Below are 22,838 nucleotides of genomic sequence, written 5' to 3' on the forward strand. Positions count from 1 at the left end.
GAAGTGGCTTGCAGTGTCCTAACCTTAATCAGTTAACTACTTCGTAATAGGGAGGATCAGAGGATAAGCCATCCTCTTTCTACATTCTTACAATTAATGGAAATTACATGGCCATACAGATAATTCATGTAGCGTTCACCTGATCATGAACCAAAAATGATAAATACTTCGGGGAATCCCTACTAGTATTTCAATCAATTTATTAAAAAACAGGAATTCAGGGTTATTAAATAACCTGAGTATCAATCTGCTTCAGCTCATTTCTTTGCTAAAGACCAAGCTGGCCAGTTTCTTTTCTTTCAGGAATGGGAGCATCCACAGCTTCTCTGGGTAACCCGTGCCAGTTCCTCACCACCCTCACAGTAAAGAATTTTTCCCTAATATCTAATCTAAATCTACCCTCTTTCAATTCAAAGCCATTACCTTTGTCCTATCACTACATGCACTTGTACCTCTCTGTCATTCTCGTGGGGGCCCCCTTCGGGTACTGGAGTCTTCTTTTCTCCAGGCCAAAAACCTCCAGCTCTCTCAGCCTGTGTCCATAGCAGAGGCGCTCCAGCCCTCTGAGCGTCTTCATTGCCCTCCTCTGAACTCCTTTCAAGAAGACCCACATCCTTCTCATGGTGGGGCCCCCAGACCTGGATGTAGTGTTCCAGGTAGGATCTCACAAAAAAGAAGTTAAGGGGGAGAATCACCTCCCTTGACCTGCATGACTTCTCAAATATGATTGATAGTGGCTTAGCTACTTGATCCACAGGTTCCCTCAGGACTCACAGGTGCATTTCACCACATCCCATGCACCTGCAAGTTCCTTAGATGTTCCTGAACGTCTCTTACAGTGGCTGGTCTTCATTCTCTCAGTCCCTGACTTTTCCTTTTGCAACTTGGGTGTTGCAGCTTGAGCACTTGCCAGTGAACACAGAGGCAAAAAAATTGTGAAGTACCTCAGCGTCCTCCATATCCTGGGCAACCAGTTCTGCTGTTTCCTTCCAGAGAAGGCCAACATTTTCCCTAGTCTTCATCTTATCACCGCTGTATTCCTTCACAGTGCATTTTATTTAGAGCCCTTTAGAAAGCAAAAGGTGGGAAACTGGTCTAGAGAGCCTTGAAATGTATCAGAAGGTACAGCTCCCGTGATGGGTTGCATTACCTAGTGTGTGATCAGCACACAACAGCACTGTCGCCTCTAGAGGTCTGTTCTTCCAGGACTATTTAATTAAACCAGAGCTTTCTGAGGCAAGCCTGTGCATGTGACACGGATCTGGCATTATTTGACCGCTGCCACCCAGCCCTCCGACTGCACAAGCCCCTCCTGAGCAGTTAGGAGCTCAAAGGGCAGCCACCCACCACGTTAACTCCTTCTGAAGAAAATCTAATGAGGTACTTGCTGCCCACTGTCCTCAAAGGAAGGGGAAGTGTCAGTTTAGAAACTTCTTCCAAGGAAAAGAGGGTTTAACTCTCTGGAGAGGTACTGTACTATTTCTGAAGGATGTGAAAGGAGAAGAAAATGATTCTGTAGGGATTTTTCTTCATTATCACCCCACCTGGAGAAGTGAGCACACAATGAGCAGAGATCCACACATATTGATTTTAGAGCAGGGGAAGTGTGCAGCTAACAGCTTTTTAAGTATCTCCATTTTCAGTTACTCCAACAAAATTACCGATGAACAATGTAACAAAGTGAAAGTTTTGTAGGAAATTGCAGACTTAAAAAAAAAAAAAAACAAACCCACAACCATTTAGGCTGGGAAATGTTTCTTTTCATTGAAAGTAAAGAGCTTTTAAACGCACGAGTTACTGACGCGTTTGGCAGCGTTAGACATTTCCCAAACCATACTCCGTCTCTCTTTCAGGGCGATAATTTTATACAGTTTTGTTGCATGGTGGCTTTTTAAATCGAGGAGCGCCTGCTCGCGGCATCCTTGGAAGGCCCTGACCGGGCTCTGAGGGAAGCGCGAGCACCGCACGGTGTGGAGGAACCAAAGCGGACCAGGACGAAACAAAGCCCGGCCCCGCTGGGTCGGGGGGTTGTTCCCGGGCGGCTGGGCGAGAGCAGAGCCCTCGGGGCGCGGGGTCGGGCACGGCGCCCTGGGAGGCCGCTGTGCCCCTGAGGGAGCGGCGGGGAGGGCGGGAAGGAAGGGCGGCGCTCCCCGGAGCGTTGCCCGGCAGCGGCGGCGGCCCCGCCATGGAGGCGGGCGGGCGGCGGGCGCGGCGGCGGGAGGCGGCCGAGTACTACCGAGGGCAGCAAGTGCCGGAGCGCATGGAGGAGGCGCTGAACGCCCTGTTCCCGCTGAGCCCCGGGGATCTCTACGGGGAGCTGGTAGCGGCGGGAGGGGCAGCGCCTGGAGGCGGCCGGGGGGGCTGTGCCGGCCCCACGTCGGGGCGAGGGCGGTGCGGGGGGGCCGTGAGGGGCTGCCCGCAGTGCCCGACCCCGTCCCCGCCGTCCCTGCCCTCCGGGAAGGGGCGCAGCGAGGAGCTCGACGTCTCCGTGATAATGAAGTGGTTACCCCGACTGCGGTGTTTCGGTGTTCGTGGTCAGGGGCACTTTGACGCCGGGCCGAGCAGCAGCCGGGCCCTTTGCCGGTTGCTTGTCTCGACACGTGGTCCGGTAACCGCGGCGGTGTTGGATCGAGGGTTGGACTTGATGTCATTTCAGAGGGCCTTTCCAACCCGGCTGATTCTATGATTCTGTGAAAACAAAGTGGGAGGGCACAAATGGACATAGCTAATAAAACCGCTGCTCAGCACAGTGGTGTCTCTCCTGGGCCAGCAGTGACAAGAGACTGGGCGCTATTCAGCTGCAGCTGTTGATGAGAGGGAAATGGGCCCTCAGGGGAAGTGTCGAGAGTCACACCCATTTTATCTGTTCCCGGCTGGCCAAATATTGTTGACAGTAGTCATAATGAAACCTCAATTAGTGGCAATACAAGAATTGCCAATGCTACAATAGCAAGCAACTCTTGAAAAAAATGGTTTCTAGTATGTTGTTTAGTGGGAAAGTGTCAGTGGAATTGAAACATTTCGTTCCATCTTGTGCTATTTTCCATCTAGTGTTCTGCTATTGCCAGTGGAAGGAACTAGAACTGGTAACACCTTTTCTTGCTCTGCCTGGTTGTTGACATGTTCCTTTTCTATGTAGCTATAAGAGTTTCCAGTTTTTCCATTTGGTAAGTCATGGTTTGGTGACTCTCCAATACCAGACTAAATAATGAAACTAGTAAGGAAGTATGTAGTAAACCTCAGGTAGCGACTTAATCAATTTTCTAAAGCAATATTGTATTACCTATGGACAGAGGTGAAAATATACTGGATTATGACAGTTCATCAGGCCTATTAAAGACCATGTTGGAAGAAGAAAGTGAACTGCCTACCAGAAGTCTTGGTTTTCACCTTTCTCACAGGGCTCAAAACTTGCTGTAACATATAAATCATAGAATCATAGAATATGCTGAGTTGGAAGCGACCCATAATGGATTTGTTCAGTGGTGGACTTGACTGAAATATATTTCGTGGAATAAAAACCTCTTTGCCTGGAAATTGACTTTTAATGAAGTTCTTTCTCTTTCATTTAAGGCTAACTACCTTTCTAAATATTCAAAAGCTCCAGTAATATGCAAATTAGTTGGAAGAAAAGTTCTTGATGGAGTTGGTCAGCCAACATTAGAAGTGGAAATATACTGTACAGTTAAAAACTATGAGAAGGTATGAGCTGTTCCTGTTTTATTTATTTGAATAGGACAATGTCAGGAAGAGGTGACATTCTCACATCCCAAGGAACATTTTATTTCCCATCTTCATGAGGAGATATAAATCCCTGTGACTCAAGAGTTGAGTATTGTAACTTAGAAAAAAAAGGTGTCCTGAAAAGTTAGACAGTGGCAGCAACTATGAAAATTTTCTTTTCCATGAATTAGACAATATTTTATGAGTGGGATATGAGTGCATCTTTGTATATTAAGTTTTTATCTGTCTTCATGTAGCTTTTCCTTACATCCCATACTAGCCTTGTAAGTTCATTTTCCTTTTACCTTTTTCTTTAATTTTCTTATCTTTATATTTCTCTTTGTGTGACAGTCTTTCAGAAAAACACAGCACAGGTGAAAAGCACAGTATAAGTGAAGGCACTTTTTTTACACCAAGCTAATAGGTTGATGTGGGTGATAGTTAAGTCAAACATATCCCTCCAGCACCTGCAATCAAAATTGGTGGTGCATCTCTCCCTCAACCTGAAATATTCAAGTTACTGTCTTTGCAGCTGTAGCTATTTTGGAGTAATTATTTCTACTTTCCCTCAGTTAAACTATGGTTCCCTTCTTTCTTGAATTAAATGTAGCTTCACAGGTATTCACAGTGTATAAAGTTAACACTATTAATGCAGGCAACTGTGAAATTTGTAAATGATGTCTTCCTTAAGTGAATTCTTTTAATATCATTTATTCTTCATCAGTACAGAAAGATGAGCTTAAATTTTCTAAGACAACAGTAACTGACCATGAGGGATAGCATTAAGCATGAATGCTGATGAATCATGGTACAGTAGGCTACAAACAGCTGCAATAAAAGATGTCCTAATGACTATGGTCCTTAAAATAACTCCATTCTATTCTAATAGCATAATATATATATAAAGAGATCTGTCAGAAGGTTTTTGCCTACGTACTTATAATTTAGATCAAAAAACTTGAATAATGTCTGTGATTACCAAAGTATAAGAAGCTAGAAAGAAGGTGCAGGATGAAAAAAGGTAAGTGGAGCAAGCAGTAGATTTGGAGATATGTACTTGTAGAGTTGGTAAGGACATATACTTCTTAGTCTTTCAAATGACATTTCAAAGTTAGAAATTAAATGGTGTTTAAAACCTTTATACATTGGGGTTTTTTTTAATTATTATTTATGCAGAGGATTTGTTCCACTGTAATGTCTTGCCATTCTCAAATACCTGAAAATGCTTTACCTGAAAAAATTGAAGCTGATGAAAAAGAAAGAAATGACACTGTTAATACTGCTGTGGAATGGGTCAATGAGTCACTCAACACAATGCTGAGGGACTTGGAGCCTACTGACCAGTGTCAAGTTGATAAGATGCTTGGGTAGGTCTTGCATATTATGCAAATTAATGCATTTGAAATATACAAATAATTTATATAAAATACTATTTATATAATTTTATATTATATTATTTATGTATATAATTTTATATATAATATAATTTATTTGTGTAATTTATATTATTTGTGTTGTTAATGAAAAGCATATAGAATATTTAGTGTTTTCTACTATTATTCTTTATATTTTTAGGTGGTAACATATGTCTCAGATCCATTGCACTATATTATTGTCTGCTTGTTTCATAATTTTGATATGAAAATCATGCTGTTTTTTACAAGGTTTCATCCATGGGATACAAAAATAAGGGTGTCTAAGAAAAAAATACCTGAACACATTCATGAGTCAAAGGCAACATTTAAGAAATTTGTTCAGTGCCGGTTTAATTTAGTAGGGAGGTTTTTTCGAACTGCAACTGCACTTCTGTTTATGGCCCTGCAAAAGGCAAGTGGTGCAAATGGCCTGGGTGTGAGTCTGCTGCATTGAGCTAATCCACAAAAACATGTATATGTGTGCAGCTTTCACGTCCTGGTGGAGCTTTCTTTCTGAGCAAACTGCTCCAGAAGACATCTTACTAGGGTAATTAGTTTCTTTGGAAATACAGTTTCTTTAATAAACATCCATGTTTATTTTTCATATAAATATTTCTTCTTGAGAGCATCCCAAAGTAAAAAACAACAGCCATATTTATCCATTCAAAGAAATATGTCTGGCTTTTATAAGAAAAAAAATATATAAGGTAAAAGTATCACAGATGGATTTGAATGTATTTTTAAAGTACACTTAGATGAAGCCACCTGGCAACAGTATGGCTGTCTGCACCCTGGCAGCAGTAATATGGCCTCACATCCTCTTCTGGAGTTGGAAATGTTCCCTTCAGCTGCACCCCTGAGGGAAATGACCCTGTGTGGAAGGGGTAGAGGTTGGGCTGCCACACTGAACACAGACTGTATTGAACAAACCTAGTTGCCTTCCACATGGACTAGCTTTGGGAAAACCTTGATGAAGGGAATAAGGACTCAATTGGAAAGTGAGTGTAAATAAGATTTTAATGCATTGTTTACACTACTTTACATATCTTACATACTCAGTTTCCCTGATTTGGATGTCTGTGACCCCTGCCTAAAGTTTCCAGTTCATGCATGTAATTGAAATTCAGCCACCTCTTAGTTTGCAACCAGTTGGATAACCAGTGTACAACTGAGCTCTTGGATTAGCAACCTTGGCCAGGCTGTTGTATGTCAGGAAGTTATGCCAGGATCTGTTACTGCCCACGCAAAGCAAATACATCTTTCATGCTAAGATTGTCTGCTCAGAGCTGACTTTCAAACCAGTGTGATTTAAAAAGCATGTGTTAAGGTTTGTGATACTTACTTGTGGTTCTTTTTGTTTAACCAGTCCTGCAGATGACTACCAAAAAATAATGATATAATAAATGTACTGACCTCTCCAGCTTCACGTAGTGAACCAATGGCAGAAGCTCAAATAAATGCTTAATTTAATCCACTTCCTAGCATGTTCTTTAGCTTGTATTGTGTGTGTCTACTTGTCACATGTCTAACAATATTTTAAGCCAGTAATTTTTATGCCTCTTCCCTCAGTGAATACTTTACAAACAAGGTAGAAGAAAAAAAGAAAATTCAAAGGCAAGAAGAAGAAGAAGAAGAAGAAGAAGCCACTCTTGCCCTTCCTCCACGGACTCCATCCCCAGCAACACCACCTGGGAAAAAAAAATCAGCAAAAACAGGTTTTTGTTTATTTGATTTTAATGTTTTCTGCAATACAGATATTGATAAATGTCCTAAATAACTTTCTGATGTATTCTGTGGACATGGGATACTTCAGAACACATGACACACTGTCTCATGTTCAAAGGGTTTGGTTACTCTCTCCTGCCCTTTTTGATCACAACAGTTTCTGCAGCAAAATGAGGGAGGGAAAAATACGGTTTTCTCATCATTCACATGCATTGGTTGAACAGAGTTTCTGCCTTTGTTTTACAGTTGGCTTAGACAGGAGGTTATTACTCTTCAAAGTGAGGAATAGGAATGGAGGAGGATGCAAATGAATAAAAATGAAAATGATAAGAAAAGAAAATAGAAATAGAATTAAGATAAGTTGAAAACAATTGAAAGAGGGAGGAAGGAAAGTTTCCTTCTAACACTGAGAAAAGGAGGAAATACAGTGAAAAGCAAAAGAGAAAGAAGGAAGGGGATGAGATGGGAATGATGGGCAGTATGGAGTAAAAAGAAGTAAGAAAACAATCCTACTAAAGGAAAAAATGGTGTGAGACTAGAAAAAGAAGGTAAAAACACATGGCCAAAAAAAAAAACCAACCCAAAGGAAGAAAGCACCATATGTTATCTCCATATATGCATTAAACTCAGAAAAAAAAGTCTTGTTGCCATTTATTATAAGGGCAGAAAATGTTGGCATATTATTATTTGTTATCACTTTGGTTATAACTATCATATGCTATCAGTAAAACCTCCCAGTTCATGTGTTAGATGTGTGCACAGTAAGTTCATCTTTGACCTGAAATGTAACTTCTGCAGTTGTCAGGTCCACCCACATGTTAGCCTGGTGTATATTACACTTTCAGTCAAGCTTCTGCTGATACATATATTACTTGTTTTCACTATGACATGGACTGTCATATTATTATTAGACTCAATGCCTGACTATTTGGAGCCAATAGTTATTAAGCTACTTGTTGTTACAGGAGACCACTAACAGATGGTGACTTCCAGCAGGTTCCTGCGGAAGGAACATCTATGTTGTGGTTTATGCCAGTTACAAAGTAGTGTAGGGTGAAGGGTCTCTGAAAAACTCTGCCCTGTGTCTGAGTTGCTCTGATGTCTGTGTGCAGCTTTTCATCCTCAATGTAAAAGGTATAGAATCTGTGCATAGTATGCAAAAGAGGTATAATCTAATCTGCATATCCAATTAAGGACCCATTAAGAACATTTTCTCCTAAAATGTCAGTTGTATGCTGTAGTATTTATATTTTATTGAAATCAGAATTTGTATGACACTCCTATTAGGATCTAAAGGAAATAGTCAGGTTTACTTGGGAGTCAGCTTCAGGTAGGTGCTCATTGTACATGTTCATGTAAGAACTGTAGCCAATAAAGAGGATGGTGAGAAGTGCTTTGTTTTAAGCATTTTTTGAAAAAGTTACTGTATCTGTAAGGGAAATAAATTCTTATGAAAAGGTAATAAGACTATGGATGTGTAATATTTAAAAGATCTGTTTTCTCTTTGGAAATTCCAGCTAAAACAGGCCTAATTTTTTTCACAGTCATCATTAGAAGAAATCAAGTATGCATACTCCCAATAGGTTATAATGTAGTCTTCCAAGTTGTTTATGCAAAAGCTGAGAATTGAAGGATTACAATAAAGAAGACTGAAAACATGCTTTTGAAAGGAACCTGAAAAATTATATAATGTTATTGGATGTAAACATAGATAAATAAAAATACAGATTTCAGTGTCTGAAAGTTCTCCAAAAGAAACAGAATTGAAATAAATTTGAAACCAGAGCAAGGACAGACGCTTTGCTTACTTGTAAGGTCATTCCATATGAAACAACTGATAAGATGAAGTTTAAAAAAAAAAAGTTATTATTTGTTAATACATTGAGTACACCCTGAAGTGACAATATCGTATTTACTCATATAACTGTGATACAGAAGCATGTGTTTAAAAACAAGAAAATACTTAGCTGCTACTCTCTGTCTTGTAGGAAAGAAGTCATCAGTGGCAGAGAGACCCATCCCCCCTGCAGACCCTGCTGAGCCGGTGCTGTGTGGCAGCTTGGCCATTGGGGGAACATCCCTTGCCATAGCAAAGGCTGGGGCCACCATCAGCCACATCCCGCTGTACTCACATATTGCACTGCTGAAACATGAGCAGGTACATGTGGCTTTTGCCAGTTTGTTTCTTTTATCCCAGTTATCATAGTTGTTGTTGAATTCTGAAGCCAGCAGTGCCTCGTGACAGTGTCATTAAATTTGTCTCATAGAACACCATTGCCTGTAGCAGTCTTTGAACCTCATGCCATAATTAAAATATATAAGAATTATTTTGATTTTTACATTTTTATTTTCACCCGGTACTCCCAATTACAGGAGTCACCTGAAGAAATGACTCTACCACTCCCAATGGTTACTCTGCTGAACTGTGAAAAAATGTCATCTTCAAAGCTGAAATTAGTGAAAGAAGTTATGCTTATACCACCAGTTCAGTTGTCACTCAAACAGGTACTGTTTCATTTTTGTTTTTTTATAAATGTGTTCTACAGACACCATACTAACTATGTGTGTAAATAAGTATATAGGTCTTTTCAATATAGTCCTTAGAAACTGTATTTTTTATTTTTTTGTTTGCTTACAAGGCCGAAGTTTTAACAAATGCTAAATTTGTCAAATTTGCAGAATTCTAAAACCAATAATATTAAATCAAGCAATAAGATGAAGATTTAAAACAAAAACCAGAAATATTTCAAGTTAAAAATGTATGTATCAGTTGATTGATATAGCGTAAAAAACAACAAAACTCACCAAATTCACAGAAAGCATAAAATGTGTGGAAATAAGTTGCTTCAAAATGAAATTGTGAAGATAGAAGGGAGTACAAAGAGCAAGAAGGATGAGTGAGACAGATGGATCAACCCTCTCTTTTTGTTTAGCCATGTGTTGTATTAAAGAATATATCGGCACGAGATGCTTCATTAGGGCTGTGATTTCTGCTTTGTATGCTGGTGACCTGAACAAATAGCTGAGCTCGATTCTCTTTCTTTTTGCTTTTCCTTTAACTTTTTCGAATTGTCACCAAGAGCTGTTAATAAGGTTGCTAATTCTGTGCCATTCAAAGCCAGAATGCCTCCTAGCGCTCATGGGAGGGTAACAAGCTGTTTGCTGCCGTTCAAAACAGCCTGTTCCTCCCGTGTTGATGTGTTGTCAGCTGTGACTGACTTCTGCCCCCTTCAGTATTCCTTTACTGGCACAGTTTGAGGAAATCTCAATTGTGATTTACCAGGTTTTACTAGTTTTACTGAATTTTACTAACTCAGCTGAAAAAGAAAACGAGTCTTGCATTAAAAGCAATGGATTCATTTAACTGGAGTGTTCCCCACTGTTTAAAAATTAAGAAAGTGATTTTTTTTGTGCTTCCTGGAAATATTCTGAAGTAAATGCATTCAATCTTCTCAGAGTTTCCAGTTAGGAAGTCTTAGAGTCACAATTGTGAACAGGGATTATCATCTTCTCAGATATTATGCAGACCTGGATGCTGTTTACTTGCTAGATTTGGGAAGGGCTACATTTGGGGAAGAGGCCGCTTTTCTTGCTGTCCCATTCAGCATTATGATCAAATATTCCTGTTCATTCCACTGCTACTAACCCTTTATGGCTGGGCACTTGGCTGCATTTTGTGAGTGGAGAGACTGTGTTAAGGAGTCTGTAATAGTTGTGTTTTTTTTTTTTAAGACTTTATATTAAGATTTGTATTTAGAATAAGTGTTTTCTGATTTAAGCTGCTAAAATGAAATAATATAACTTTATTTTGAAGATTATTGTTGTTTAATTTCAGGGCATAGAAAGAGTTCTGGATATTCAGAAGGAAATGACAAGACTGTTGGAGTCTCCAGGCAAAATGGTACAATAAAAATGTGTCCTAATAAAGTGATATACTTCATTTGATCTGCTACTACTGTCCTTTTAAACATAAACATGGAACACTTAGCTTTTTTATGTCATGACACAGAACAGAAGATGTGTTTCTCTGGCAGATGAGTAAAACATTGGCCATTTGGTGATACTACGTTTGAAAATATAGAATAAAACATTGTTCTAAGCATAGTAAGACTTTCTGTTTACCTGAGGAAATATACTGGAAGTGAATCATATTGGAATGAATGTACAATATATATAGTTCTGATCTTGCTATGCCTCTCACACACAACATGTTTTATTCAAGGTACTATTACTGTAGCAGTATATCAGTCTTGGTGTGTGCATATGCTTTTTGGAAAGCAGGGTTGTTGGGTTTCTCCAAGTACAGTCTAGATTCTCATTTCTGAGATTCACTGTATTTTTGATGGGCTGGGTGAGAATGTTTTGAAAAACAAATGATGGTTGGACTGATGCTCACGTAGAAATAAACATTTGAAATGAGTCACCAGCACAAAATAAAACTGGATAGTTGCTGATAGTATTTAAGACTAAATAGGAGTTATTTCCTAGCTTAAGTATTTGTAATCTCTTTAGACCAAAATTCAGTCAGTCTTTTTTTTTTCTTTCCTTTTTTTCCTGAGGTCTTTCTGTCATCTTTGTATTTTTCCATGGAATTGATTTCTTTCTTCTTTCACCCTCAACAGCCTGGTCCTCAGCCAGCAGACGGTAAAAAAGGAAAAGCACAAAATTCAGGGAAGAAAAGTCTGGTAAGAAATGAGATTTTCATTTTAAGCCTTCAACAAGGTATTAGCAACAGCAGAGAACCAAAATATTCTTAAGAAATGAAGCATTAATCTACATCACCATTTTGGAAAGGTCAAGGCAAGACCTAAATATTCCAAATGCTCATATCTTACATAATAATTTAGATCCTTCTGACTATACCATCCCTTCCTGTGGAACAATAGTGCTGTTTCCTAACCCTGGGAGAATAACTCCCCTCTTAATTGTGCTGCATCCAATTCCCAGTTCCAGTCTGAGGTTACAGATAGTGGCAGATACAAACCAGTAGCTGAAGGGCAACACTCACAACAGAACACAGAACATTATTTTATATGACTCGAATGATCTTTTTTTATCACTTCAAAACCTGTGGTTTACAGATGAGTTTTCCAAATTGTGGCATGGAAATGCCATGAAGGTTTTCTCTCCAATCTGAGATTATTAAAATATTATCAAGTGAGAATTGTCACTTTTGTGGAGTATACAAAAGAAAGGATGAACAAAAGTTTTTCTATTTTATTCTTGCTTACACAACACAAAATTCTTCATCATTAAGTTGCTGGCCTTAGTTAGAATAATTCCATAAGATATACACAAGGAAAAAATGCATTAGATTCTCTGGAAAAAAATCCATTTTTTTCAACAAAGGAATACTAAAGGAGGTAGTAATTAAACTGAAGTTTAAACTGATAAAAGCACAAGGTTAGTTTTAACTTTTATGGGGAGAAAAAAAAAGAAAAATGACAAAGTAGGCAGTGAACAAGAACTTCTATTTACTTATAGAAGTAAATGCTAGATAGAGAAAAATGTTTTTATAAAGAGAAACAATGCTTTTAGTGGAATGTAACAAGACACAATGTATGGATACCTTGAAAATCACCTGGAACTGCAGACTCAACCTCTATCTGAGGTTAATTGCAGGAAGACTGCAGCCTTTCTGGCTGTCTATTGCTGCAGCTTTGTGCTCCACAAGCAACAGGTCAGATTGTCTTGCATGTTGCTACAAAATAATCTCATAACAATTTGACCTGCGTTTTCTTTCCAATTTTTATGTGAAGAAACATTCATATGTCCTCCATAGCTAAGTACCTGTTCTGTCTGTAGTTAATTCTCTATCTCTTGTCAAAACTGATGCCTTCCAGTTGATCTCTCCAGTCTAACCCAGGATTATATCCTGCTGCTTTCTAGGCAGTTTAATGTCATTCTTTATAATCCAAAATTCACAGACTTTGAAGTTAAAAATCAGTGTTTTAAAAACCTACAAAAAACCCTGACAACAGAAGAACATGTGAAATATTTGCTCAATACAACTCGGCTTGTGGCACATTTCCAGGAATACTGTCCCTGAAGTATAACTGCATGTAGCTGGGCTAGAGGTATTTCCCCTCTCTTAAATTTGTTCCTTCTAGAATTCTCAGAAGATTCTAGGGTTTCTTGAACACTCCACAGAGTCAATATCAAAGTTGCAGTTGAGGATAAATGGCTAAAAGCTGTTTAAAAGTGGAGAATATGTTTTTTGGCAAAGGGGTGGTCTGCAGCACTGGAGCATTTGTGACAATTCAGTAGTTGTTAAGAGTGCCTTTAAAATCTTCTTGTAAACCAGTACTGGCCATACAGGATGAAGAACTACATGATGAGACACATTTCCAAGGACTGTTAGCTCTCTACTCATTAGCAATTGATTATCCCTCTTTCCTAGAGAATTGTCCTTAAGGCTGCCAATGCAATTTTTGAGATTTATAATTTGAAGATTAAATGCAGACTGAAATGATAGTGAGTATATGTATTATATATATGTTTGTAAATGAAGTGATTCTTTTTTGTTTTGTTTTCAGCCACAGTTCTTAAAAAGAATATCACACTTAGGTTGCCTAACAACAGGATATGATGATGTAGAACAACTGCTACTCGTTATGCAAACAGCTTGCAGCAACATAGGTCTGGAGCTAGGAACAGATGTGTACTTAGCAATAAATTGTGCTGCTCATGAATTAATGGATTATGTAAGTTATTTCTCAATATCTATTTTCTTGGGTTTCAAAAGGAACGTAGCTATTTGTTAACATTATTTATTATTGCATTGCAAACTCACCTAGAAGCTTCTAGCTCCATTTTTAAGGTAGCAATCAAGCAAATGAAAAGAATTACCTCTGCATTTAAAAATGATGGTTGAATCAGTCCTACAAGTGTGGCAGATATGTCATTGGATTGGGAGTGCAAGGGGATGGGACATGCAGCCTGACACAGCAGGAGCAGTGAGAACGTGTGTTCCTCCTTCCCAGTACCAACATCCTGGTGGTACCTTGTGAGGATACTGGGCCAAGGCAGACCCCTCTTACAGCTCATGTCCTTCTACAGGGTTCTCTGGTACCTCCATGGCTTCACTTGAATCATTCAAATGGTATAAGCCTGCCTGTATCAGCCAAGTTTATTCCTTTTCTCTATTTATTTAACACAATTTTTCAGATCACTTTGTATCAAATATAGCAAACTGCTTTAATGGGTAAACACCTCCTGCATGCTCTGTTTAACAAACCAGCTTCATTTCACATTACACCTCAGCCAATTTGGAATTAAGGTATAAAGCAGCAAATCCTGGTTTGGTTGGTTGGTTGTTTTTTTTTTTTAATTTCAACACGAGGTATAAATTAAATAATTATATTCTATCCACCTTTATTTTAAAGATGAAGAACAAGAAATTATTTACACAAGTATACTTCTGTAATTCCTTAACACCACTAGAGGCTCATTTTTCCATTATATTATACTACATCTGTTGTTTTCTTCAAACTACCCTGACATATCCATTTATTTTTTCTATGGTAAGTTTGTACACACATTAATGTTCATCTCGTTGTGCCTCAACATTCATTTTTTAATTTTTCATTTTTTAATATTTTTGAAAAAATTTATTTATCTCCAGATGAAGTCTTACAGTTCTTACCCCTTGTTCCAAGATCAATCAGGTTTTTTTTTTCTAAGCAGAAAAAGAAACTTCCTATTCCATTTAATAGCTCATGAGATTTTGTGTATTTGGGTGTTCTATAGTGCCAAAGATTCCATTACCAATATCTTTCTTGAAAGCAGTTGCTCTCCTGACTGTGATGTCTGTAGCTTATAACAAGAGTGTACAAAATCTTAACTCTTGAATTATCAGTAATTCTGTAACTTTCTGTTACTGAACTGTTAAAGTCACTAAAACAGTGGGTATTGTGGCACAGTTTGACAGTTTGCCTTTAATACTCTTCCTAGGCTGCAGTTTGTGATTCCCAGAATGAAGAGACTGGTTTTAAACTTGTCTTTTTTTTTTGAAAGGGGAAAGAGACAAGGAAAGGCAGTATCTTGGTTTTGAGCACTGAGGGTGAACTCGTTTCCCCAACAATATTTTCTTTATGAAAATAAGGACAAAAAAAAAAAAAAGACCTTTTTTTGCAAGTGAAAAATGAGATTTTTTGCAGGCGAGATTCAGTGAAAAAGTCAAATATTGCTGGCTTTATGATATTGTAGTGTAAAACTGGCAATGTTGCCTACAAAATGCTGAAAAAGGTCCCTCTGGTTTTGCCAGTGACATCGTTCAGAGACTTTGGCATGAGCCCACTGGAACCCACTGTCATTTTAAGCAGTTTTCTATAACAATATGCTAACAACTTAGACACAGAGTGAAGCAGAGGAGTAAATGCCTCCTGACTGAAGAACACACATATCTTAATAAATGTAAGCATACACAAGATGTGTATGCTTACATTAGTACTCTGGTTTTTAATCTCTTACCTTCCTTATCTTTTATGCTTTTTACTTTACTTTCTAGGACAAAGGAAAATATGAAATACTGACTGGAACTTTTAAAAGCCCTGATGAAATGGTTGCTATGTATGGAGAACTGATTGATAAATTTCCTTTTATTATTGCATTAATAGATCCCTTAAGAAAAGAGGTAAGATACCACAGTGCAGCCTGTGAAAAACTGGTAATACTGTTCAGTGGCACATCACTGATCTTTTCTCATTTTTGCAAAATATGCAGAATACAAGGCTTTTGGTTTCTTGAGTCTTTAAGCACAAAATATCACTATAAAAATGCATCTAACAATTCATTTGCATGTCTTTTATTGACAATAACTCTAGATTCTTCTATACTTTTCACTTAATTCTCGATGCAAAATAATCCTGGCCTGAACAGAATAGTCAGTAGAAATATTTTTAAAAATTATAAAAAATTGCTTTTTTTGTGTGATTCTTCTTGTTAAACCACTATTATTTGGATTACATTTTCCTTTTTATGCAAACAATTCAAATTATAAAACTATAAAATTCAAGTGTAATATAATATTTTATTATATTAAATTAGAGAAGGAAAAGTTTGGACGTAGTTGTATATTCCTTAGAATCACCAAAAAAAAAATACTGATGCAATTCCTTCTGATGGATATTTATAACCAAAGCCAGAACAGTGCTGTCACTGGCAGCATTGCTTGGCAGAATTTTTAAAGTGGTAGTAAGATACCATGTAGTTACCTCTGTGATCAAAGTTAGAGGAATTAATTAGTCTGGCCAACCGACTACAACAATAAAATAAAATACTATTAAGCATGATATCAAGTTATGGATGGATGAAAGAGACAGATTGCATAACCTTAGGTATTTACATTTATACGTAAGATTAAGTCATGTATTGCAAAAAAGATAAAAACTTTGTTGGAGAACCTACAATTGTAGACCTAGATTCTGCAGCTGCAAAACTTAATAAAAATTTTGTTCATTTTCATGAACAAAACACGAAGACTGTGATTGAAGGGAGAAGCAAAGTGATGTTGGTTTTGTGAATCTGTCCAGTACTTGACTCAATAACTCTAAAATGGATGAACTGCAAAATCCATCTGATTCTGTGCTTAACTAGAATGTTAAAAGTTCATTTTTCAAATATCTGCACTTACTCTTACCTTTCTCTAGTTAGCCTTGCCTCCCTGTGTTGTTTCAGTCTGACTCTCTGAATTACCATGTTCCAAAGCATCAGATTATTCCCCACTCCTGCTGGGGCTGCAAACTTCCTTGAGAAACCTTATGAAGAAACATATTTGCAGTAGGAGAGTCTGCAGGAGAATTACAGATGGTGCAGTACAGTTGGAATCAGAGAACCATGAAGGAAAATGCCTCTGCTCCTCTGCTTCTCCTCCTCCTAGCAAGTCTGCAGAGTTTCCCTGTGCCACATGTTTGCCATGGATCCGTAGGTCCTTGATGATTAGCTCTGGTACCAATTCAATAATTCATTGGCAGACACGAGACCACTTTAGTGCTTAAGTTTAAACATTTGTTCAGGTGTCCAAAACTTCATTTTCACATACATACAGGCTTGAAATCTGTGCAGGAATGGACTCTGATATAGATCGCAACTAGATGGGTACAAAAGTCTGTCTGATACACAGACCAAGAATCACTACTGGCAGAATTATGAAGTAGAAAAATAATATTTTCAACTTTGCATTCTGTGGTCACAAAGCAATCAAATAATAATTTTCTTCTTTCTCATTTTTAAAATATCCCTGTCCTTTATTTATCCTGTACCATGTACCATGTGGACAGTGCATTAAAATCAAGAAACAAAGACCCTAAAAAAGGGAGCTTTGCTGGAAAGAGAGCGTTGTATTCTGCTGTTCCCTATGTGTCAGTCTTACAGCTCTGATCATCCTGTCCTGATACAAGTCATTGAGTCTATGACTGTCTCCTGTTGCATTATTTTACATTCAAATTAGTATGACACTTCAAATATTAACACATCTGAATAAAACAATAGAAAATTATTTCATAGTCCATTAAAATTAAATAAATTTCAGGAAGGAAATCAAAATAGCAATCCCCCAGAGTTAATTTAATTTGAAATATATTAAACTATATTTTATGCAAATAGTGTTGATTAATTCCAGATTAACATATATGTTTTCTAACAAAATCTTAAAATCCAGGGAAAATCCCAGTGGTATGTTTTTCTTAGGTAGACAGATTTAAAATATAGTATAAAATATAATATTTTCATATGAAGGATATCTTTAGGATTGAACCCAAATTTATTTAATTTTTTAAAATTATGTTTACCTCCTGAGAGTTTTCATTCAGTTTAGTTTTTTAAACTCTAGTTATTTACTTGATTTGTTTTATGCAGGACAGAGAACAATGGAGTAACATATGTTGTGCCCTTGGTTCCAAATGTTACCTGATTGCTGAAGATGCTGCCACATGTATTTCCAAACTTAAAACTGACCAAACCATAAACACACCAGTGTGCAGTGGTGTTGTCCTGAAATATGTTAACGAAACCAAGGTATCAGACCTCATAGAAGTTACTGGAATTCTCGATGGTGAGTAGAGGGGGGAAAGGCTGCCTTTCAAACCCTACAAGCTACATCTGTAAAGATTACATTTCTTTATTTAATTATAGCCACTTCTAATTTAGAAAGCATTTGTCAGAAGAAACTGAAATTCATGTTTTGATTCACAGATGTCTGTCCAGGGGCTTAAAACCGCATTCAAGGCTTCAACTATAGTCAGTTAATACACTGTGGATGTTTTGAACGTGGGTGCCCTTTGACACTGCAGCTAAGTTTTACACAGTTAGATATCAGAATTAAAGAAAATAAAAAAGATGTGGTCAATTAATCTGAATTTTGACTATTACTAGTATTTTTAATTAAAAAATCCAAACAAGTCCAAAATGTTTAAAATTGTGGTTTATGCAGATTATTGACTACAAATTATTGAGCCTTCATGGTAACAGTACTAAGAACTTGTGCAGTTTCCTATGTAAGATTTTTCTTTGTATCACTTTTTCTTTACTCATTTTTATACCCAAGGGATAGATGAACAAATTTAATACATCTAAGCTCTTTCCTTATTCCTTAAAAACACCCGGAATCACTATATCAAAGAGAGTAAATAGCAACTAAAAGATTTCATTCAGTCAGGATTGTAAACTCTTTTTTACAGTGAAGAAAAATCATTACTATATTGAGGAGTACATTTAAAATAAATAGAACAGCCTTCTAGCCTGATCAGACAGATCGGTGAGAGACAGAAACTAGGAGAGGATATTCCCTTATCCATGCTGAAAATAAAGCACAATGTTAATGCAGCAAACTAATATCGCTTACATTTTTATGAAATGGGTTTCACTGGGTTACTCCTGCCTGTATTTAAGCTTAGACAACCCAAGGGTAAAAAATGAATGAGAAGTCCAAACAGTTTCTGTGTTGAATATATAAAATATACGCTAATGAAAGTTTTCACTCCCGTTATATATAGGTCAGAGACATATTACCATATTAGGAAGCCCAGATGGAGAATCTTCTGATGACAGCCTCGTGGATCTGGTAGGTATTGAAAGCTGTTCAATTGCAGAATTGCCAAAATACTGCTTTTAACATGTACAATTTTTTAAGGAGAAAGCCTTTTTGTGCTTCAGAAAGAAACAGTGTTTTACAAAACGGGCTTTTTCTAGAGAGTTGGTTTTTTTCCTCACAGAGACTTATTGAGTTTAAAGAGAACGTGCAGGAAATTTGCCAAGGCGGGGAGTATATTCAAGAGTGTGTATGATCTGTTTGGTTGCATTAGTTAATAAAAAATTGTGAGTTACTTAAAACATTCCTGTGTAGTAATAATATTTTTAGCAAAATTCTTAAGACTGTTATATTTAGTCTTTTTGTACTAAAGCTACATTTGCAAATAAAATTTCATTTCATATGCCAGTGAAAATTATTGTTTGCACCCAGCAAATCTTTAATTAAGAGATTTTATTTCTACTTATTGCGGGGTTTTTCTCTGTAGAAAGATGAGGGTGTTAAATTAGAAGTAGGATACCATGTTTAATAATTAAAAAATGACTTCACTTCCCAAACTGTGGGGTTTCAAAATGCACACTTTCTCATTTCAGGCCGTTGGACTGGGTGCCAGGTTTATCAAGTTGGGAGGTCTTTCCCGCGGAGAAAGGGTGACCAAATACAACCGCCTTCTGGCTATAGAGGAAGAACTGGCCAAGAATAGAAATCTACGTATGAGCTTCTTTCTTACTTTGTTTTCAGCCTGCAATGAATACGGGAACAAAGATTGGAGGGAGAATGATTGAAACTGCACCACAGGAGGGAAGCGAAATCAAAAGCCTATAAATAAGGGCTGACAAAAAAAACCTAGGATAGCACTTGCCACAATGTATATTGTTGTCCTAATGGATTATCTGTTTACTGAATGTTAAAATAGACCCCTTCTTGAGGAGTAGCCTACATTAGGCTTTTTTTGCAGAATTAATTGGTTGAAATCTTGAAGCCCACAGTGCAAAAGGAACAAAACAAAACCCATGCATATAACATGTAGAAAAGCTGCCAAAATGGAATTTTAGGCCAAATACCCCACCTCCCTCAAGCCCCTAAACATATATTGCTCACAACTCTCTTTTGTATGTTACATTTCCAGCAAAATGTGTTTGGAAAACTACAATTGCATGGGTAAGCCCTAAATAAAACCCCAAAAAACCCGAAGTTGACGATGCACATTCAGCCTTAGCCACTTGTATGCATCTGCCTGCCTGCATTTCAGGGTCTGCATCTTCTTTTTACACTGTACCACGGCACTGTTAAATGCTTAACAGTTCATTAGAGCCACTTCTCACTTGCTCAGGTATCAATCAAGCTAGAATAAAGAAATGCAGTCTGAAGGGGAGGCAGAGGCACAAGGAGAGGAAGAAAGGAAGGATAGGGTTTGCAAGAATTTTATTAAGCCCAAGAAAAAGAAACATGAAGGAGAACGAAGTCATTTTACTCTCTTGCTTCTAATAATTTTCAGTGCTCTATACAAAGGGTAGCAGCACTTGACAAGCACACTACAGAACAAAGGTTTCAGTTGAAAGTTTTTTTATTGAAAATATTTTGAGGTTTTTGAAATCTCTCCCTTGCTCATAAATAATCATTGTGAAAAATAGAAACATAGACAGGAATTTTTTTTTTTTGCTAAGGAAGTATTTGCACAGAATGCACTTTTCTAAGTACAGAACTATGAATTTTAACTGCCTCAGCAATATTAATATATTCCCTACTGTTGTCAAGTGGTATAGTCTAAGCAAAGGAGCTCGAGTCTGACAAATATTTAGACCTATATCTCATGAATTAAAATAGCAACAATCCCCAACAGCGTTAATGGTTTGGCAGAACCAAAACCCGGTAAGTAAATCCCCAGCAGGGCAGTGGTGCGGTAGCGCGTTTGAGCCGCCCCCGAGCTCTCCTTTGGCGGGGCTGCGGGCCGGGAACGCTGCAGAGTGTGCGGGACGGCTCCCAGGGCTCACACCCACCCGCCGGGAGACCCTCGGGAGTGCGGGGGGGCTGCAGTGCCCTGGAGCACCCACTGCGGCTCTCCCGCTGCCTTCCCTGCCCTGCAGTCCCGGGGGTGTGCAGAGCTCAGCGATGATGAGCCACCACCCTCACCTGGATGGGTGTGCAGAGCTCAGCCATGATGAGCCACCACCCTCACCTGGATGGGTGTGCAGAGCTCAGCCATGATGAGCCACCACCCTCACCTGGATGGGTGTGCAGAGCTCAGCGAGGATGAGCCACCACCCTCACCTGGATGGGTGTGCAGAGCTCAGCCATGATGAGCCACCACCCTCACCTGGATGGGTGTCCAGAGCTCAGCGATGATGAGCCACCACCCTCACCTGGATGGGTGTGCAGAGCTCAGCGGTGATGAGCCACCACCCTCACCTGGATCACAGACTGCCTTCCCTTCCCTGCAGCCGCGCAGAGGGATGGGGGGCATTGTGCCTGTGGCCGAACAGCGAGGGGGGCGGTGAGGTTAGGGAAGCAGAACAGAACTGGGGAAAACAGCGGTTAGTGGCAGTGACTGTGAACTGTAGTCACGGGGTCAGCATCGGGACATGGGCTTACATAAGATTGTTAAAGGCTGGGGTAGAGAAGGGCAGAGTCAGCTGGGGGGAACTTTGGCAAGAGCACCAGTGCAGAGGAGGATGGATGTTCAAAAAATAGGGCGGCAAGGTGAGGAATCCATGAAGGAAGGAATGCAATAAATATCCCAGGCTCAGGCTGCTGTGCACCATGATCCTGTAAGCAAAGTGCAGGACTGGTGCTCCTTTCTTTCTAAGGACCAGACTTATTAAACCTGTTTAAACTCCTGTAAGCATCATGTGGCATCTTAAAAACATCTGTGTGCACCAGAGAATGTAACAAGAAACCAGATTACACCAAACACAAGTTTCTTTTTTCTCTTCTGTTTCAGGTGAAACAAAACTTGAATTTGTTGCTTTCGCTGAAGAATCACAGCCAGAAAATCAACTTTCTGATGAACTTCCTCCCCCAGAGCAGGCTTAGTTGCCTCCGCAGCTCTTGCAGGTTCATAGCCTGCCTGCTCAGCTCCCAGAGAACAGCACACTGACCCCAGCTGTCAACATGAGCTTTAGGATAAATTTCTAAGAAAAAATATTCTAGTCAGAAACTCATATAACTATTCCTTAATCCATTTATTTTCATTCTAGTATGAAATTCATATATTAACTTTTCTTTAATCCATTTATTTTCAAGCACTTTAGCCAAACATTTCTAAAAGCTTTCAAATAGTGGCCTCTCTTTTCCCAGGGACCATTGCCTTCAGCTGAAACCAAGTTAACTGAGCAGTGACTATAGTTTGAAAACACCACACAATTCTGTGCTGCATTTACAAATTGACCAAACAAACTGTGCTGTGTTAAGTCCAAAGCTAAATGTTTGTTTTGGGGAAGTGGAAATGTCTCTCTATACAATAAGCAAGCTGTTGACAAACACTAAAAAAAAAAAACCTCACCACATTTTACAAAAAACAAAGGCCTTGACTGTTGTGCTGCTCCATCCCCCCATACCCTCAAAGCTGCTGTTAGACTCCAGCTGGAGCATCAACACAAGTGCATCACTGCAAGCCCCAAATGTAGGGCACGAAGCTGGAACTGGCATCACTCAGAAGAAGGGAGTAACAAGTCAATTCCACAAGGTCTGGGAAACTTGTCAGGAGTCTTTTTAATAAGCAACAATGAAAAGCTAAAGAAATAATTTATGCCCTAGGTAACAAAACAGTTTAAGAAAAAGAAATACTTCTTGAAAAAACTTCTGGTTTTTGTATAATGTGAAAATTTGAACATATAATACAGCAGCAATAATTTGAGGAAAAATACATATATGAAATGTTGCATTTTAAATTCACTGTAACAGATAACTGACAAATTAACAACCAGAACCAACGGCCCCCAAGAAAT

The 22,838-nt window shown here is 38.5% G+C and overlaps 1 protein-coding gene across 2 annotated transcripts; it reads left to right on the top strand.

The window, feature by feature from the left end:
• The first annotated feature begins 1,370 nt into the window (after positions 1–1,370).
• Positions 1,371–22,575, top strand: ENO4 (enolase 4). Of its 2 annotated transcripts, none has more exons than XM_051799545.1 (14): positions 1,371–1,468; positions 3,574–3,702; positions 4,900–5,090; positions 6,708–6,853; positions 8,852–9,021; positions 9,237–9,368; positions 10,699–10,764; positions 11,486–11,548; positions 13,400–13,567; positions 15,373–15,498; positions 17,721–17,916; positions 18,857–18,924; positions 19,485–19,602; positions 21,833–22,575. In XM_051799545.1, exons 3-14 carry the CDS (start codon positions 4,918–4,920, stop codon positions 21,922–21,924), a joined length of 1,518 nt encoding a protein of 505 aa, XP_051655505.1. In that variant the 5' UTR covers positions 1,371–1,468; positions 3,574–3,702; positions 4,900–4,917; the 3' UTR covers positions 21,925–22,575. The 2 variants fall into 2 exon arrangements, with proteins under 2 accessions (XP_051655505.1, XP_051655503.1); XM_051799543.1 differs by lacking the exon at positions 1,371–1,468 and adding an exon at positions 1,759–2,320.
• Positions 22,576–22,838: the final 263 nt, after the last annotated feature.

This window comes from Manacus candei, unplaced genomic scaffold (assembly GCF_025592945.1).
Source record: "Manacus candei isolate 608988 ecotype Guabito, Panama unplaced genomic scaffold, ASM2559294v1 h1tg000050l, whole genome shotgun sequence".
NCBI classification, from domain to species: domain Eukaryota; kingdom Metazoa; phylum Chordata; class Aves; order Passeriformes; family Pipridae; genus Manacus; species Manacus candei.

Bases quoted from the DNA above. Each gene is read 5' to 3' on its own strand.
- ENO4 (XM_051799543.1), top strand. From the start codon at position 2,186: ATGGAGGCGGGCGGGCGGCGGGCGCGGCGGCGGGAGGCGGCCGAGTAC. The intron at 3,703-4,899 runs GTATGAGCTGTT...TTATTTATGCAG, and splicing joins CAGTTAAAAACTATGAGAAG to AGGATTTGTTCCACTGTAAT. The intron at 6,854-8,851 runs GTTTTTGTTTAT...TCTGTCTTGTAG, and splicing joins AAAAAAATCAGCAAAAACAG to GAAAGAAGTCATCAGTGGCA.